This window comes from Bubalus kerabau, chromosome 3 (genome assembly GCF_029407905.1).
Source record: "Bubalus kerabau isolate K-KA32 ecotype Philippines breed swamp buffalo chromosome 3, PCC_UOA_SB_1v2, whole genome shotgun sequence".
Lineage (NCBI taxonomy): Eukaryota > Metazoa > Chordata > Mammalia > Artiodactyla > Bovidae > Bubalus > Bubalus kerabau.
The window spans coordinates 172,489,746-172,507,753 of NC_073626.1; the positions used below are offsets into that span (position 1 = coordinate 172,489,746).

At 41.3% G+C, this 18,008-nt stretch overlaps 1 protein-coding gene across 5 annotated transcripts in view; it reads left to right on the forward strand.

The window, feature by feature from the left end:
• Nucleotides 1–18,008, forward strand: part of LOC129646855 (nuclear body protein SP140-like protein) — a 95,965-nt gene that overhangs the window by 41,994 nt on the left and 35,963 nt on the right. For 4 of the 5 annotated variants that reach the window (XM_055573710.1, XM_055573709.1, XM_055573712.1 and 1 more), the window contains 6 exons: nucleotides 382–465; nucleotides 3,516–3,662; nucleotides 4,372–4,455; nucleotides 9,477–9,530; nucleotides 10,156–10,239; nucleotides 17,105–17,158. In XM_055573710.1, coding sequence (XP_055429685.1) covers nucleotides 382–465; nucleotides 3,516–3,662; nucleotides 4,372–4,455; nucleotides 9,477–9,530; nucleotides 10,156–10,239; nucleotides 17,105–17,158 — 507 coding nt within the window. The remainder of the gene's footprint in view (nucleotides 1–381; nucleotides 466–3,515; nucleotides 3,663–4,371; nucleotides 4,456–9,476; nucleotides 9,531–10,155; nucleotides 10,240–17,104; nucleotides 17,159–18,008) is intronic. The other variant, XM_055573714.1, reaches the window with a different exon arrangement.

Sequence of the window (18,008 nt, forward strand, 5' to 3'; positions counted from 1 at the left end):
GTGACAGAGAATGAATTCATGCACCACTCAAGGAAACATCTATTAACAAAGAAAGGGGAAATTACACAGACACTGAGGGCAGAAACTGAGCCTAATGTACTGATGGGAAAGACCTGGAGGAAGAAAGTGAAAAAAGAAAAACTAAGAAGGTGAAGTGTCCCAGACCCAGCAAGGAAGAGAAACAGAAACAAGAGTCAGGGAGAGATTGGCTCCAGAATCAGTGCAGCGCGGCACTTTCGTGGGGTGAAGGTGGCAATAAGTGCAGACAGGCTCAAAGTAGACACATAAGAAGGGAAGAGAAGTTGGGGAAGAGGCGATAAAATGGAAATAGGGCAAAGCCAATCTCTGCTGGGTGTCAGCTGTGGTCTTTTTTATCTTCAGAGTTCTGTGAACCAGCACCTATCCAATCAAATGATTCAGATGCCGGGGAGGAGACACCCGACCTGTTACCTTCTAACATAGAAAGTAATTATTACTTACCTTACCTATTTTCTTTCTTTTTTTAACTTTTATTTTATCCTTTTTTTTTTTTTTAATGGCCATGTTACATGCATGTGAGATCTTAGCTTCCTGGACAAGGATTGAGCCCATGTCCCCTGCATTGGAAACACAGTCTTAACCACTGAATTGCCAGGGAAGTGTCGTATCTTACCAATTTTCTAATTACATCTTTGTTTTCCTTTGCTCTCCAATACTACCTCACCCCTTCAAGATCCTAACACCATCCAAGACAATGCAGCCTTACCCACAAGCTCTAGCTGACTTAGCAGGTGTAAATTGCAATGGAGAAGGAAAGCTGAACTCTTTGGTGGACAGGGTATCCCTGGGAAGAAGGTGCAAAAAGGAAGAATAGGAAAAGGTGGACTGGGGAGCATCAAATAACAAAGTACAAAAATGAGAGAGATTTTAGATACATTGACATGGAGTCCAAATAATGCCATGTTGTGGAGTTGATGAAAAGAATTAAGTTGCAACTTCCTTTTCAGAAGTTATAGCAAAACACGGAAATCACACAAGATGCTGCAGGTCAGATATGCATGAAAGGAAGCTCAGATGAAGGGCCTTCTAGAAAGAAAGAGACAGGTAGAGGGATGTGGTGTGTTGAACACTGGCGAAACAGGGAGAACTTTGGTGATGATCTGAGAGCTTAAATGAGGAAAATATATAGAACGACAAAATTGACACAGAGGAGACATACAGAGGTCATATTACTATGACCTCTGAGAATAGGAGAATAGGAGAAAGTAGGGAACATAATAGAGAATGAATACATTGAAAAAGCAAGTAGGGAACAGCTGGGTCAGGCCAAGGGTGAGACCCTGGGGCACACCTAAGGACTGTCTTACTGTTGGCACCTTCGTGAGTCCTGGGCACCTCCTTTGCCTCATCCTAGACACTGCTAGGTCTTAGGGACAGTGATTTTTAAAATGCAGAGGAAAAGAGATGAATAGAGGAAGATACCAATGAAAAAGAATACCAAAAAACCAGAAAACTGGAGGTGGGAGAGGCACAAAGAGGATAACTTGACAACAAATGAAAAATTGGTAGAGAGTGGACCATACAGAGAGAGGAGACAAATCAAGACACTATCCCATTAGAGGAGACTGTCATTAAAAAGGAGGCAAAAGGAGTCTGTAATGATCAAAATAGCCCTGGAACCCCCCAGATAAAAACAGACCTCTCCCCAGTCATCTTCACCCTCCCCATGGTCTCCATAACACCCATGAGCTATTGTTTCCTGGACGTACATCTTCAGCCTACACTTGATCTCTAGACTCATTCCACCAAGTGCCTGGAGATCTTTATTCAAAGATCTGTTGGAAGGATTTCCCTATAGTCCAGTGGTTAGGGCTCTGTGCTTCCACTGCAGGGGGCGAAGGTTAGATCCCTGGTTGGGGAATTGAGATCCCACATGCCACACAGCATGGCCAAAAAAAAAGATCTGTTGGACATCTCAATTCGGAGGCCATATCTATAACTATCTATTGCTGTGTAACTAACAGTCACAAAACTGAGCGGATTAAACCAATCATGGTTTTCCTTCTCACTTCCATCAATTCTAACTTTAAAATCTTTTCAGCTTGTCCAATTGTTTTCCAGTCTTTGCTGTGCCCATGCTAAGTTGCTTCAGTCATGTCCGACTCTGTGCTACCCCATGGACTGTAGCCTGCCAGACTTCTCTGTCCCTGGGATTTCCCAGTCAAGAATACTGGAGTAGGTGGCCATGCCCTCCTCCAGGGGACCTTCCCAACGCAGGGATTGAATCAGTGTCTTTTACAAGTCTCCTGCATTGGCAGGCGAGTTCTTTACCACAAGGCTTGCTATAATCCACGTCCTGCCACTTCTCACCTCAAATAGAACAGTCTCCTGCTTGTTTCTTCCCTCCTGTATCACTTCCTTAAGATTCACTCTCTGCATTTTAGCTCAGTAGACCTTTCCAAAATGCAGACCAGTTCATAAGGTTTTCCTGTTTAAAGCCCAATCCCATCCCTGGGTTGGGAAGATCTCCTGGGGGAAGGCATGGCAACCCACCCCAGTATTCTTGCCTGGGAAATCCCATGGACAGAGGATCCTGGGATTGCAAAGAGTCAGACATGACTTAGCACGCACGCATGCACCTTCTTGTGGCCCTCGGCATGAAGTCAAAGCTGCAGGTGTGGAGTACTGACACATACCTACTAGTTGTGTATTTCCCCATCATACTACATTCCCATCACACCAAACTCCTTTTAGTTACTTAAATTTGACAAGCGCTCTCAACCATCCCTGCCTTTTTATATGCTTTTGGAAAACAGTTTTGTATAATCTTCCAAAGTAGAAAATACAGGTAGCTTATAACTTAGCAATTACACTCTTCAACAAATCAACAGAAATGTATATTATTACCACACACACAAAAGATTGTTCACCATAGCATTATTTGTCATAGTCTAAAGCTTGAGCCAGCACAAATGGAGATTTTTTAGTTTTATTTTTTAATGGATAATTTCTGTAATGGAATGTTATACAGCAGTGAGAAAATATATATAACTGGATACAGATGACTACTGCACACATAATGTTGATAAAAGAAGCTAAATCCATATCTACCCTGCCCCCAAAAGAACAGACAGAACGAGAGTGAATGATTCCACTTAAAATTGTTAGTCACTCAGTCATGTCGGACTCTGCAACCACCTGGACTATAGCCCACCAGGTTCCTCTCTCCAAGGGATTTCCTAGGCAAGAATACTAGAATGGGCTGTCATTCCCTTCTCCAGGGGACCTTCCTGACCCAAGGATCAAACTCAGACTCCTGCATTGCAGGCACATTCTTTACCATCTGAGCCACTAGGGAAGCTCTGATTCCACTTAGAGTTGAGAGGGGCATGAAGGAAGAGTTGAGCAGCAAACAGGAGAAGGGTGGGGTGGAGCCTCCCTCTGCAGTAAGATGACGGGAAGAAGACTTCTTAATGCTAGTGAGCTCCTTTTTGGGGAGACAAATTAAATTTTTCATTCATTAAAATTTGATCCAGGAGCAAAGCCATCCAACCATGGACTACAAATCAATTCCTGTTCTGTCCATCTAGTGGATATAAAGAAGGAAAAGCCATTTTTTAACTCAGAAGTTCAACTGCAAGCCCGAGCAAGGACTGGCTATAACCGAGTGTCTGACATAATAGGTAAGGTTGACAGAGAGAAAGTGGAGCAGGGGTCACGGGAACCAGGCAAGAGGCTGGGGCATCAGGGTCCAGCCAGCCAGTTCAGGTGGCTTTGGGCAGAGGAAAGAAGGGCAGGGAACCAGCACCCTGTGCTGTGAGTTTAGCAGAAGAGATTCCCCAGGGACCCAAAAAGCTATCAGAAGACAGATGATGGGTAATAAATATTGGTGTCCAGGAGACTATTTCCAAAGTAAGAGAGGAAAGTATGAGAAAGAAAGAAAAGGGGGGGGAGGATAGAGAGCCAAGATATTCAAGAGACTAGATGGAAAAGAAACACATGAAGACAAAGTGAGTTATCAAGAGATACCGTCCCTGGAATGAGAGGCATTAGTAAGGAAAAGGAGCCAAGAGGAAAGTGAAGTAAAATGAGAATGAAAGAAAGAGGTAGAATGGAGTAGAGAGTCAGAGGTAGATCTAGGGTGGGGGTGAGGGGTAGCAGGAGGGTGGGGGAGGGCAGTGTGGGCAGGATGGGCAGAGCCACCCTCTGCGTGTGAGCGTCATCACCTTTCATGCAGGACCGGGAATAACCTGCAGCTCACCCACATTCAAGCACAGACCACGTGCCTTGAATTAACTTAGCTTCTAGGTCTCCCCGGTGCTCTCATTCTGGGGTTTCCTGCTGCGTGGGCTCCACCCTGAGATCCTAAGGGGGAGTTGTTCCTCTGTGCAGTGATCAGCAGTGAGGACTCTGCAGAATCCAGTGATGGAGACGAGTTCCCAGAACCCTCCACATCAACACCAGGAAGGATAACTGGTAAGGAAGTGGGAGAGCAAGGCCAGGGCTGCAGGAATCTGCACGAGAGCTACTGTTTCTGGAGCATCTTACTCGAAGCCCCTTATGAACCATGGATCCAATTTTTCTTGGAATCGTATCCTCTGAATTTTACTGTTATGGGAAATGCAGGATGATATGAAATCTCTATTTGAGGATGAGGTCTATTAACTGATGGTTGTTGCCATTTAGTTGCTCAGTCGTGTCCAACACTTTTGTGATTCCAAGGACTTTAGTCCATCAGGCTCTTCTGTCCATGGGATTTCCCAGCCAAGAATACTGGAACGGGTTACTATTTCTTTCTCCACTATTAATTGATGGGTTCCATTAATTAATATGTGTTTTCTATTTTATTATATAAAGAAATATATTTTAAAAGTAATGAGTGTGTTTAAAACTACTAGTTGCTGTATCTATAAAATGTTAGATTTTTTTCAATGATTTTATTTATTTACTTATTTATTCCTGGCTGTGCTGGGTCTTCATTGCTGCCTTGGCTTTTCTCTAGTTGTAGCGAGCAGGGGTTACTCTCTAGTGATGGTCCTTAGGCTTCTCTCATTGCAGTGGCTTCTCTTGTTGGGGAGCACAGGCTCTAGGACACGTGGGCTTCAGTAATTGTGGCACAGGGGCTCAGTACTTAAGACTCCTCTAGAGCACGGGCTCAGCAACTGTAGCACATGGACTCAGTTGCTCTGCTGCATTTTGGATCTTTCTGGATCAGGGACTGAACCCAAATCTCCTGCTTGGCAGATGGATTCTTTACCACTGAGCCACCAGGGAAGCCCCAAAATGTTGGATTTTTATGGTGATTTCTACCAAGAACAGAAAGTTTAATATGGTTTTGGCAATGCACAGGTTAAGTGCACCAACTCTCAGTGCAGTTGAAAATCTGCTTATCACTTATACTCAGCCTCCACATACACAGGTCCACATCCATGTTGCTGTTGTTCAGTTACTCAGTCGTGTCCGACTCTTTGTGACCCCTTGGACTGCAGCACACCAGGCTTCCCTGTCCATCACCAACTCCCAGAGCTTGCTCAAACTCATGTCCATTGAATCAGTGGTGATTTTCTTGGACCCATCTCCAACCATCTCATCCTCTGTCATCCCCTTCTCCTCCTGCCTTCAATCTTTCCCAGCATCAGGGCCTTTTCTAATCAGTTTGTGCTTCACATCAGGTGGCCAAAGTATTCGAGTTTCAGTTTCTCAATCCATGAATTCCACCAACTGTGGATTGTCAAGTGATGTAGTAAGCTAGTGTTTATTATGGAAAAAAAAAAAAAATCTGAGTCTCATCTGGACCTGTGTAGCTCAAATCCATATTGTTTAAGTGTGAACTGTATTCCTTTATTGGAAAGTCATATTATTATCTGGAGAAGGAAACGGCAACCCACTCCAGTATTCTTGCCTAGAAAATCCCATGGACGGAGGAACCTGATAGTCCATGGGGTCGCAAAGAGTCGGACATGACTGAGCGACTTCACTTTCATTTTCAGATTATTATCTGATCACAAACTTGAATCGTGTCACAGATAACTCATCTAGCTATCTATTATTACCAGAAATAAAGACTTCAGATAAGGTATTCTGAAACCCAAAGTGTTTTTGACAATTCTTCAGCAAGTCATGGCATATACAGTGATTTTTCAAAGGACCTTTGCAAACAATCTTACAACAACCGTAAAGGGTGAGCAGGACAGACATTGCTATCATTGTTTCTAGATGAGAAAACACAATCACATAAATGTTTCAAGGTCTCTAATAAGTCTCATGAGAGATGAAAGGGAATAACAAAGCTGGCGTTCTGGATTCTACATTATTTCCTTTGTAAAACTGGAGCTCCAAATGATTATCTAAATGTTGTTTCCTCAGTCCTGGCAGCAGCCAGTGTTGCCATAAGATCTGTATCTCTGTAGTGTACAAATTGGTGATTTTTTTCCTCCCTTTCTACTTTCTAGACCCAGACAATATTAGAAACGTACCTATTTATAGAAACACACTAGGAAAAGTCCTAAAAAGAAGTAAAAATATTCCTTGATCTTGATGCTACAAAAGAGTAATATTTTAAATAAAACATTCAATCTATTTACTCACTAGATTTATCAAGTATATATTCAGTTGCTCAGTTGTGTCCAACTCTGTGCGACTCCATGGACTATAGCCTGCCAGGCTCCTCTGTCCATGGAATTCTCTAGGCAAGAATACTGGAGTGGGTTGCCATTCCCTTCTCCAGGGAATCTTCCCAACCCAGGGATCTCCCACATTGTAGTTAGAGTCTTTACCATCTGAGCCACCAGGGAAGCCCCAAGTAAAATATAAATTTGCTTCAGTTTTTGGGGAGCCCACCTTCTACTTTCATCTTAGTTGAGTAGGTAAATGGCTCTAAAAGATAGTCCCAAAACATATCTATGGTTCAGACACATGAGAAGATTATTTTCCAGGCTTGCAAATAGTTCAAGGACACCAGGTTGGCAGGGGGTGGGAGGAGGTGAGAAGAGGAGACTCAGTCTTGAACAGGTTTCCAAGGTACCCTACATAAGAAACAGCAGATGAATGACGTGTGAAAAAGACAATAGAAGGGGTCAGAAGTAGAAGACAGAGAAGGGTAGGATGGTTAAGTTTCAAGCAGAGCAAAGTCTCCCCTTGCATTTGAATTGTCTCTGCTATGGAGATAGGGGATGGAGCGTCACTAACCTAAATGGCAGGTGACTTAGATGAACAGACCACACTTTCCAAGATTTTGTGAGTTTTCTTGTTAGGGAATTTCCTGCTCAGTGGGTTCCTTGGTCACAAACCCAGACTCCTCAAGAAGTTCCTTTGTGCAGAGGCCAATAACCTTTAGTCTTTAGGATCAAGTTAGGGAGGAGAGGCCCAAGAAGCCACCGTCTCTCCATCCCAGATGGCTCAAGTAGGAAGATCAGAATTGCAGCCCTGGACCACAAATATCCAGAGTCTAAATCCAGAGTTCTGTTTTCCTGATGAATCTTATTCTGACCATTCTCCATATGCCTTGATTTAATTACTTCTAGGATATCATTTTCCACATTTAACTTCTCTGGCTATGTTGGGAAGTAGAAAGAGGCAAGAAGGTATTATATATAAATTGTTGTTTAACTGGGTGAGCCCAATCAGTTGCTATATTGAAACTGTAGTAAAAATATGCTAGTAAAATGATATTTTTAGTACACACTATCACAGCAATTAATGCTAAAGAGTGGAAATAGTATACTTGCTCTCCAGCATGCTTTTATTCTATAGAGCATACCAAGCACAGTATTCCTCTATTCATTGTTTATATTATCTTTAGTCCCCAACTTAGAAAGTCTTCACAGAGTAATTTGTGCTTCTGTTAAATTATTGATGGAAAATGGCTTCAGAACAAATACTCTCAAACCCTAATTATAGTTAAACCATTGGCTAACAGTGATTTCTCATAGGGTTTTTGTAAATAAAGCTTCATTTTGTTTTTACAAAAACCTTAACAGGGAGTGAAGGTAACCAGGTTCTCCCAGGTTTATAGATGAGGAAACTGGAATTGGTAATGTTTGAGGGTCTTTTGATCTTTCCAGGTTTGAGGGTCTTTTGGTCTTCCCAGTTGGCCCTAGTGGTAAAGAACCCACGTGCTAGTAGGGGAGATGTGAGAGACTCAGGTTCAGTCACTGAGTCAGAAAAGATCTCCTGGAGGAGGGCATGGCAACCCACTCCAGCATTCTTGCCTGGAGAATCCCATGGACAGAGGAGCCTGGTGGGCTATGGTGCAAGGGTCACATAGAGTCAGACAAGACTGAAGTGACTTAGCACACATGCAAGCACTCCCGAGTTATTTTTTATGAATTCACATGGAGAGTACAAGGCAGGACTGGGCAGGACTCCAACATGACATACCTGCAACGTGACACTGACCTATAGTCATATTCAAAAATATCTTCAGAAATAAAGTATCCTTTTTTGTTCATAACAGCCTAAAATATCAATCAGAAGACTGCTGTTCCCTCATTTCACAGATGAGAAAATTCCAGCACATAATCATTTAAGGGTCTTTTACACATATTGATAAAAGTGAAAGTGTTAGTTGCTCAGTCATGTCCAACTCTGTATGAACCCAACGACTGTAGCCCACCAGGCTCCTCACTCCATGGAATTCTCCAGGCAAGAATATTGGAGTGGGTGGCCATTCCCTTCTCCAGAGGATCTTCCTGACCTAGGGATCAAACCCAGGTCTACCACATTGTAGGCAGATTCTTTATCATCCTGAGCCGCCAGGGAAGCCCCAAGAATACTGAAGCGGGTAGCCATTTGCTTCCCCAGGGGATCCTCTCAACCCAGGGATTGAATCCACATCTCCTCCTTGCCAGGTGGATTCTTTATCATCTGAGCCACGAGGGAAGCCCATTACACATCATACATGGAAACTTACAGAAACTTACCAGAAGAGACAGAACTAACAATCTGGACTCTTAGGAAACATTTGTAATCCTTTATTCAAAATCTTTAACACAATGTTATAAAGCAACTCTACCCAAATAAAAATTGATAAAAATTTTAAAGCCAGATGTAAAATAATAATGCTTCATTATTTTAGAAAGGCAGTGTGGTGTATGTCCTATAGCTTACATGACAACCCAATAAGTTTGGGACAGAATCTCATTCTCAAATAGACTGTGTTAGTGTTCCTGCAGCAAATTGTGTGAATTCACATCAACCATGAAAAATATTTTATTGAACTCATGGCTGCCGAAGTCCAGGTTCGTTGCCAAATTAGTTAGCTGCAAGCCTATGAAAAAATACTGGTTTTCAAAACTTTTTTGACTTTGCAACTAAGGTTGAAGGATTGGGGGGGTCTTCACTCCATTTGGTAGTGATCTTTTTCCCTTAGATGAGAAGAGACAGTAATGTTCATCATTGCATCTTTAGAGCCTACATCCTGTCTGTAATGTGAGTATTCATAAGTTCATAACTCTTTTTGATATAGATTACTGGTTGTATTTTCCTTTGCTTACTAGATCCGTCAGCCATTGGAAGCACGTCTATTTTCAGAACGAGCAGTAGGAAGAGACGTAAGAACAATTAAAACTCTTGCAGTAGCAAATATCTTTCTTTGCTACAAAACCCCCCTTCAACTTTTTGGTTATATCATTGAAAATGAAGCCATAAATTTATAAGTATTTTAGATGATTCACATTTGTTTTGAATTAGGTGAGCTGGGCTAATTGATGTAACACAAAGACCTCAAGAAGTTGAGGGTTGCAGTGCAGTACAAGTTTATTCTTCACTTACATAAAAGGATAAAGCGGTTCCCAGGTTGGAGGGGTGCTCATTGAGGGCCCAGCTGATGGAGGCTCTGATGTTGAAATTGTTGCTTCCACGGTCTCTCTGGATAAGAAACAGAGTGAAAGCAGGAATGTTAATATGTGCAGACAAGAGGAAAGGGTAAAAGCTAGTGACCAAAGGGAGTGCCTTCCACAGCAAAGTTGTGCCCACTCCTAGCCTTGGGGGTGGTTCCTGGAGCAACCTTGACCACCAGATCAGATGGAGCCACGGTGGGGCCTGATGGGAGAATTATCCTTAACCCTCTTACACAAGCTTCCCTTTTCCAAATTTCCTTTTAAAGAATTCCATGCTGTATTGGTTGGTCCTAGGACACAGACTGAGATTGTAAAGGACTTTTATTTCGTTCTGCAGGGATGAGCGGTGGTGACTCTTCAGACTTCAGTAACGAAGGAGAGCCTCAGGCAACATCTAGTTCAGCCCTAAGAAGTGGGTCAGGTAAAGAAGATTAGGATGTCCAGCCTTGGCCTGCAGCATGTCAGGAGTCTGAATTTAAAGCTACTGCTTCCAGATGCATTTCATTCTGAGCTCCCTGACTACCTTGTATCCAGTTAATCCTGGGAACTACTTCTGGGATTTTTAGAAAATGGAAGGAGGCAGGAAATTATTATAAATTCACGCTTAACAAAATGAGTATAATAATATAATATAATAATGTGTGTGTGCTCAGTCATGTCCAAATCTGCGACCCCATGAACTGTAGCCTGCCACGTTCCTCTGTCCATGGGGTTTCCCAGGCAAGAATACTGGACTGGTTTGCCATTTCCTACTCCAGGGGAACCTCCCAATTCAGGGATTGAACCCACATTTCCTGCACTGGCAGGTGGATTCTTTCCCACTGCACCACCTGGGAACCCCTAGTAACTAAATGTATACTTTTATATTCCTAGTTTAGCACAAACAATTACCACAATGATGGTATCTTTTTAAGCACTTACTGTCATGTCTACTAACACCAAGATCCTAGATTTCTATAGTGGTATACTGGTTGACACTAATGCCATTTGTAATTATAAAAAACATCAAAAGACAACTGGTCCTGCTGTGTAATTATAGACAGAAATGAAAGCTTCAGATCAACCATTCTAAAACTTTAGTATAGATTTGTCAGATATTCAACATATTGTGTTTAGATTGTCTGATGGTATTTTAAATTGCTTTGGCAAATAAGATCTTACTCTGCCATCACAAAGTCTTTAAGACTTAGGCAGGCTAGCTATTGCTTCCCCATTTGGGGATGAGGAAATATTAATGGATGTACAAATGTTTAAGGATAAAAAGGAATGACTATTTTATGTAACAGAAAGATAAGAGCTGTGTTGCATGATCAGAGTCCAAAGAGGAGATACAGGGATCTGGCATAGTCACAGGGGAATGTATCAGTGTCTGATGCAAGAAAGTATATTTAACAATAATAAATGCATGTCATCTAGTCCCATTACTTCATGGCAAATAGATGGGGAAACAATGAAAACAGTGAGAGACATTATTTTCTTGGGCTCCAAAATCACTGCAGATGGTGACTGTGTCCATGAAATTAAATGACACTTGCTCCTTGGAAGAAAAGCTATGACAAGCCTAGACAGCATATTAAAAAGCAGAGACAGTACTTTGCCAGCAAAGGTCCATATAGTCAAAGCTATGGTTTTTCCAGTACTTGTGTATGTATGTGAGAGTTGGACCATAAAGAAGGCTGAGCACCAAAGGACTGATGCTTTTGAACTGTGGTGTTGGAGACGACTTTGAGAGTCCTTTGGACTGCAAGGAGATCAAACCAGTCAATCCAAAAGGAAATCAACCCTGAATGTTCATTGGAAGGACTGATGCTGAAGCTGAAGCTCTGATACTTAGGCCACCTGATGTGAAGATCTGGCTCATTAGAAAAGACTCCAATTCTGGGAAAGATTGAAGGCAGGAGGAGAAGGGGACGACAGAGGATGAGATGGTTGGATGGCATCACTGACTCGATGGACAAGAGTTTGAGCAAACTCCGGGAGTTGCTGATGGACAGGGAAGCCTGGTGTGCTGCAGTCCATGGGATTGCAGAATCAGACACGACTGAGCAACTGAACAACAAATAAATGCATATGTATGTGTGTATATGTCACATATACACACATATATGCATATATATGTGTATATATTGATGAATATATTTAACCACCAGTATTAGTGTGAATATTGAAATATATATATATCCTGACTGAGAGGGAAAAAGCAAAAACCATAAACAAAGAGGGTGGGAATGGAGCCAGCTATATGGCGTACAAAACACCTAAAAAGATAAGACGAAAAAGGATGAACAGAGAAATTTTTTTAAAAAACAGATGTTAAAAATATAACTGGACTTCCCTGGTGGTCCAGTGGTTAAGAGTCTGCCTTGCAATGCAGGAGACACAGGCTCGATCCCTGATCCGGGAAGATCCCACAGGACATGGAACAACCAAGTCTGCGTGCTGTAATTACTGAGCCCAGGCACTCTGGAGCCCATGTGCCACAGTTAATACCCAATGCAGCCAAATAAATGAACATTAAAAACACAGGACCTGCAATTAAATTTGAATTTCAAATAAAAAATGAATGATTCTTAAAAAAAGAGTATAACTGATGAAATGAGAGAAATCAACACAGAAGACAAGAGAAATCAGGGGCAAAGAAGCTTACAGAATCAAAGTGATGGAGATAAATTTTCTAAGGAGACCATAAAGAGGAAGAGAAGAAGGAGGTGTGGCTAGGTAGAAAGAGAGCAAATCTCCAGTGGATATGAAGAGTGGTCATTGGAGCAGATGTATTTCTCCTCAGCCCATCTGAGTTGTGGACACAGATCAGCATGACCACATCAAAGTATGCTTCCTAGTCACCATTTGTAGTCTGTTGTTTCCTTATTTCCTTTCAGTGTCCTGTGGATTCAAATCTCTAAAGATAGACTCAGAAGAGATGCCAGTCTATTAGCATGTGATAGAAAAGCCAATTGTGATTCTAGTTATCAGTTTTCTTTGTTTCCCTGTCTGCCCAGAGGAAAAGCTCTTCCTTCTTTAATAATAATGGAAGAGTTAGGCTGAAAAGATATTCTGAGTAAGTTTCTTCAAATTAAAAGATGTTTGAGTATGTTTCAAGTTTCACATTTCAAGATCAAAATGTCACCAGATTGGGAAGTTTTATAGACGAAGATGGGTAATTTTCAAGGTATCTCTAGGAACTTTACCATAAACATGATAATAAAGTCTGTGATTGATAGGCCTGTGATGTAGGAAACTCATAGAGAACTGGCAGAACTAATAATAATCAATAGAGTGGCCAGTGTCAAAAAAGCAAGCAAATGGTGACAATGAAAGTGGTAAACTGCGAGATGAAGCTAAATATCATTGAAGAAAAAATAGATAAATGCAAAGACTGTAATATTTTAAAGCCAAAAGATCAAGGTAAAATTGAAAGAAAATAAAAATTAGAAAGGGATGTGCCAGATTAGAGAGGATCACTTCAATAATAACACTAGCTCCAGAGACAGAAGCATAGAAAACCAGATGGAATGAGATACATACAGGAAGTAATCAGTGGAGGGGATGAAGATGAGGCACAGAGAGATGGTTGGATGACATCACTGACTCAATGGGCATGCGTTTGAGTAAGCTCCAGGAGTTGGTGATGGACAGGCAGGCCTGGCGTGCTGCAGTCCATGGGGTCGCAAAGAGTCAGACGTGACTGAGCGACTGAACTGAACTGAACAGAGAGATAAACGGTTAAAAGATGAGGGAAAAAAAAAATGGTAGAGAGAGAAGTGGGACAGTGCAAAAGAAAGAGAAGAGAGAAATGGAGAAGTTGTGGATCTGAGAGGCTCATGAGACCAAAGCAACATTGTTCACAATGGCAGTGAGTTTTTAGCGTAAGTTGTCCCCAGGTATCAAAATGGCTCCTGTAACTCACCCAGTTTGTAAGAGACGTTGCCAATGGAGTTTCATGCACTCCTACAGTTTCAATCACCATCTTCAATCAAATTGTTCCTAAACCCACATTTCCAGCCCAGCCTGACTCTGTCTTCTGTGCTTTCAAACTCAATTATCCAAGTATCAGAAAGACCTGGCCAAAGTCCTAAGGTTTTAGACTCCTCCACTTAGATATCTCTGAAAGACCTTCAGACTCAACACTCAAAACTGAGCACATCATCTTTCCCCTGAAAACCAGTATCTGCTCCTCCAATGTTCTCTACCTCTAAAACACTTACTGACTCATTCTTTCAACTTGAACTTCTCAGTCATCCATGACAGAGACATCTCAATTGACATAACCCACCTGTCACCTGAGCTTCCCTGGTGGCTCAGGGATAAAAAATTTGCCTGCCAGGGCAGGAGATGCAGGTTTGATCTCTGGGTTGAGAAGATCCCCTGGAGAAGGAAATGGCAACCCACTCCAGTATTCTTGCCTGGGAAATCCCATTGACAGATGAGGCTGGTGGGCTACAGTCCATGGGGGTCACAAAACAATCAGACATGACTTAGCAACTAAACAACAACAATCTGTCACCTAACTCTATCAGTTATTCCTTTTAAATGTCTCCAGCCTGTCCACTTGTTTCCATCTCCATGTCAGTACCCTTATCCATGTCTGTATCACTTCTCACTTGATCTAGTTCTACAGGCTCCTGTTTGTTCTCCTTCTTCCAACATTGTTCCCACCAAACACAGTCTAAGTGATTTAGCTAAGCTGATCTTTAAAAAAAGCAAATGTGTTCATGCTGCTGTCCTATGTAATAGCCGAATGTCCTTTAATTTTCCTTTGGAATAAATTAATTCTTCTTTGAGTGACTTCCAAACTCCCTGCCTGAGGCCCCTGCATCTTTCTCCATCCTCATCATTGCCTCTCATTGTCTCACTCGGTGTTCAGACCCACTGAACTCTTCTTGGTGTCCTGCATTTGCTGAATCCAGACTTCTGTATGTGCACTTCCATCTATTTGGGGCTGTCATCTAAGTCACCTTTCTCCCTAATCTGTTTACCTCCTGCTTCCATGATTCTTCTGCTAGAAAAGGTCCCTCATTTCAAACCAGGCTAGTTCTTCTTGCCTTCTGCATCCCCAGAGTAGACTGTACAATGTGTCTTAACAGTCTCCGTGTATCAATGTGCATCCCTCTTAACGTGTCAGTTCCCTGGTTGCTCATAAGATTGATAAGCACTGATGCTTCAGTAGTCTTCTGCCCTGCATCATCACCATCATTCACCTCAGCATCTGACATGTGAGAGATGCTCAGCAACCTTGTTGAGTGAATAGAAAAAAAAAGTCTACCTTCTGTGTTTCAACATTTGGAAATTTGTCTGGCAAAAATTCATTTATTACAGTATTTATATGAGAATATCTACTAAAGTTACTTTAACAATTGAATATGTGTATAGAGGAACTAAAAAGCCTCTTGATGAAAGTGAAAGAGGAGAGTGAAAAAGTTGGTTTAAAGCTCAACATTCAGAAAACGAAGATCATGGCATCTGGTCCCATTACTTCATGGGAAATAGATGGGGAAACAGTGGAAACAGTGGCAGGCTTTATTTTTGGGGGCTCCAAAATCACTGCAGATGGTGATTGCAGCCATGAAATTAAAAGACACTTGCTCCTTGGAAGGAAAGTTATGACCAACCTAGATAGCGTATTAAAAAGCAGAGACATTACTTTGCCAACAAAGGTCCATCCAGTCAAGGCTATGGTTTTTCCAGTGGTCATGTATGGATGTGAGAGTTGGACTGTGAAGAAAGCTGAGCGCCGAAGATTTGATGCTTTTGAACTGTGGTGTTGGAGAAGACTCTTGAGAGTCCCTTGGACTGCAAGGAGATCCAACCAGTCCATTCTGAAGGAGATCAGTCCTGGATGTTCTTTGGAAGGACTGATGCTAAAGCTGAAACTCCAATACTTTGGCCACCTCATGCGAAGAGTTGACTCATTGGAAAAGACTCTGATGCTGGGAGGGATTGGGGGCAGGAGGAGAAGGGGATGCCAGAGGATGAGATGGCTGGATGGCATCACCGACTCAATGGATGTGAGTCTGAGTGAACTCCGGGAGTTGGTGATGGACAGGGAGGCCTGGTGTGCTGCGATTCATGGGGTCACAAAGAGTCGGACATGACTGAGCAACTGAACTGAACTGAACTGAATACATATAAATGTAACAAACAGTATTTTTGGAAAAGAATAATGTCACATAAAAGTAAGTACAAATGTATGTAAAAATGTCATCAATGAGTGGATTGGAGAAGTATATAAAGAAAAAAATAGAAAAATAAAAATGCATGTTTTTGGTGAAGAGTAAAAACAGATTAAAAGGAAGGGACAAGGACAGTGAGGAGCAGCAACAAGAGAAAGAGATGTCAGAGGCAGAGTCACCCTGTGATGTAGGAGTCAGGGAAAGAGGAGGGGAGGAGGTGTAAATGAAAATTTCTTTACAAGCCATAACTTAGGAGCAGAGCTCCAAGGACTTAGAAGTGCTCCTGTGTCATGTATTCTTCAAAAAGTGTTCCAAGAGGCCAAGAAGCAATGACTGAAAGTCACCAAGCATTGATAGGATGGGTAAGGCCACCCAAGGTCAGGGTAGAGGTGGTTGAATAGATACCCCAGACCCAGGAGCAGCTGTGGAAGATGATCAGTGTTCAAGGAGAACTTCAACCAGCTCCCAACGGGGGTGGGCCAGTTACAGAAGATACAGGTCACAGGACCTTGGGCTGCAGGATGTCAGGAGTCTGAAATCAGAGCTCCCACTCCTGATGCACTTGAGTCTAAACACACTTTGACAGGGAGTGCACTCAGTCCACGTCACAACCCTATTCTCTGCACTTACTTGACCTGACCCTTTGGGGAACTGCAGGGAGGAAAGAATTCTATTTAACAGAATGGGTCCAACTGATTATACCTGGATGATGTAGTTGAAATACACTGGTGAAATTGACAATATCATGGGGCAAGGAAATAAATGTGTTCTTCTGCTGGAAGATAATAGCATCATTTTGTCACAACCTTGGAAAGACCTCAAAAGACAAACAATCCTTTACCCTATCAGAAAAAAAAGACCTCAGACAACTATTTGTAAACTCATTAGATAGTTTTGGAGGAGGCCTTCTAACATGTTACTGATTTTTATGGTGATTTCTCATTAGCTTTTGCAAATAAGATCTTATTTCATCTTCACAAAAAATGTAAAACCTGAGTGGCATACCTGTTGCTATCCCTGTTTCACAAATGAGGAAACTGATGCACATAAGTAGTGAAGAGATTTTTCAGGTTTACAGTTTTTTAAAGTTTCTGACCACCACCTGTTACTTTCTAGATTCCACGGATATTGGAAGCAATTCTACTTTGGGAAAACACGGTGGGAAAAGAAGTAAGACTGCATAAGAATTTACTCGATTTTCATGTTAAAATGAACAATTTTTTAATGCTAAAATTTATTATATTTTCCGTACCTTTAATAAGAAAAAGATTAATGCCTTTTTTTCATTTTTTTTAAATTTTATTTTATTTTTAAAATTTTACAAAATTGTATTAGTTATGCCAAATATCACCTGTGGCAGATTCATTATGATTAATGCCTTTTAAAGTAATTATTTTTCAAAATGCTCATATCTTCATGTGAATATCTTGCTTTTTATTCTTGCTTTAAAATGTTTCTTATAAATACTAACATATACATTTCCAGAATTTTTCTATGCATGTGTTAACACCTTTTGTAATACAGTTTTATTTATCTAAATAGAGTAATTCTATGCATACTCTCTCTTAAAAATTATATCATACCTAGAAAATTAAATTACATAACATTTTAAATTGAACTACAAAAAACCTTTTTTAAAGGATGCCTTAACATGCACTCTTTTCATTTTTAGTGTGGTTGAGTATTTTCCATTTGTTATTGGCCATTTGTTTTCCTTCTTCACAGAATGCTTTGTCATGGAATGCTCAGTCAGTGTCTGCTGTTGTGGTGTTTCTCTTTTTCTTACTATACTGCATGACTCTAGAAATCTTTGTATCAGATACACGCACACTAAATCTTGGTCCTATATGTTCCTAATATTTTGTCCCATTTGTTGTTTTTCTTTTAGGTTTGTTAACGGAATATTTTGTCTTAAAGAAGTTATAAATTTTTAGGAGGTCAAATTTGTTAGCCTTTTTCTCTCTAGTTCTTTGGTTTCCTATCATATTTATAATAGCCATTTCTAGATTTTTCAAAATAT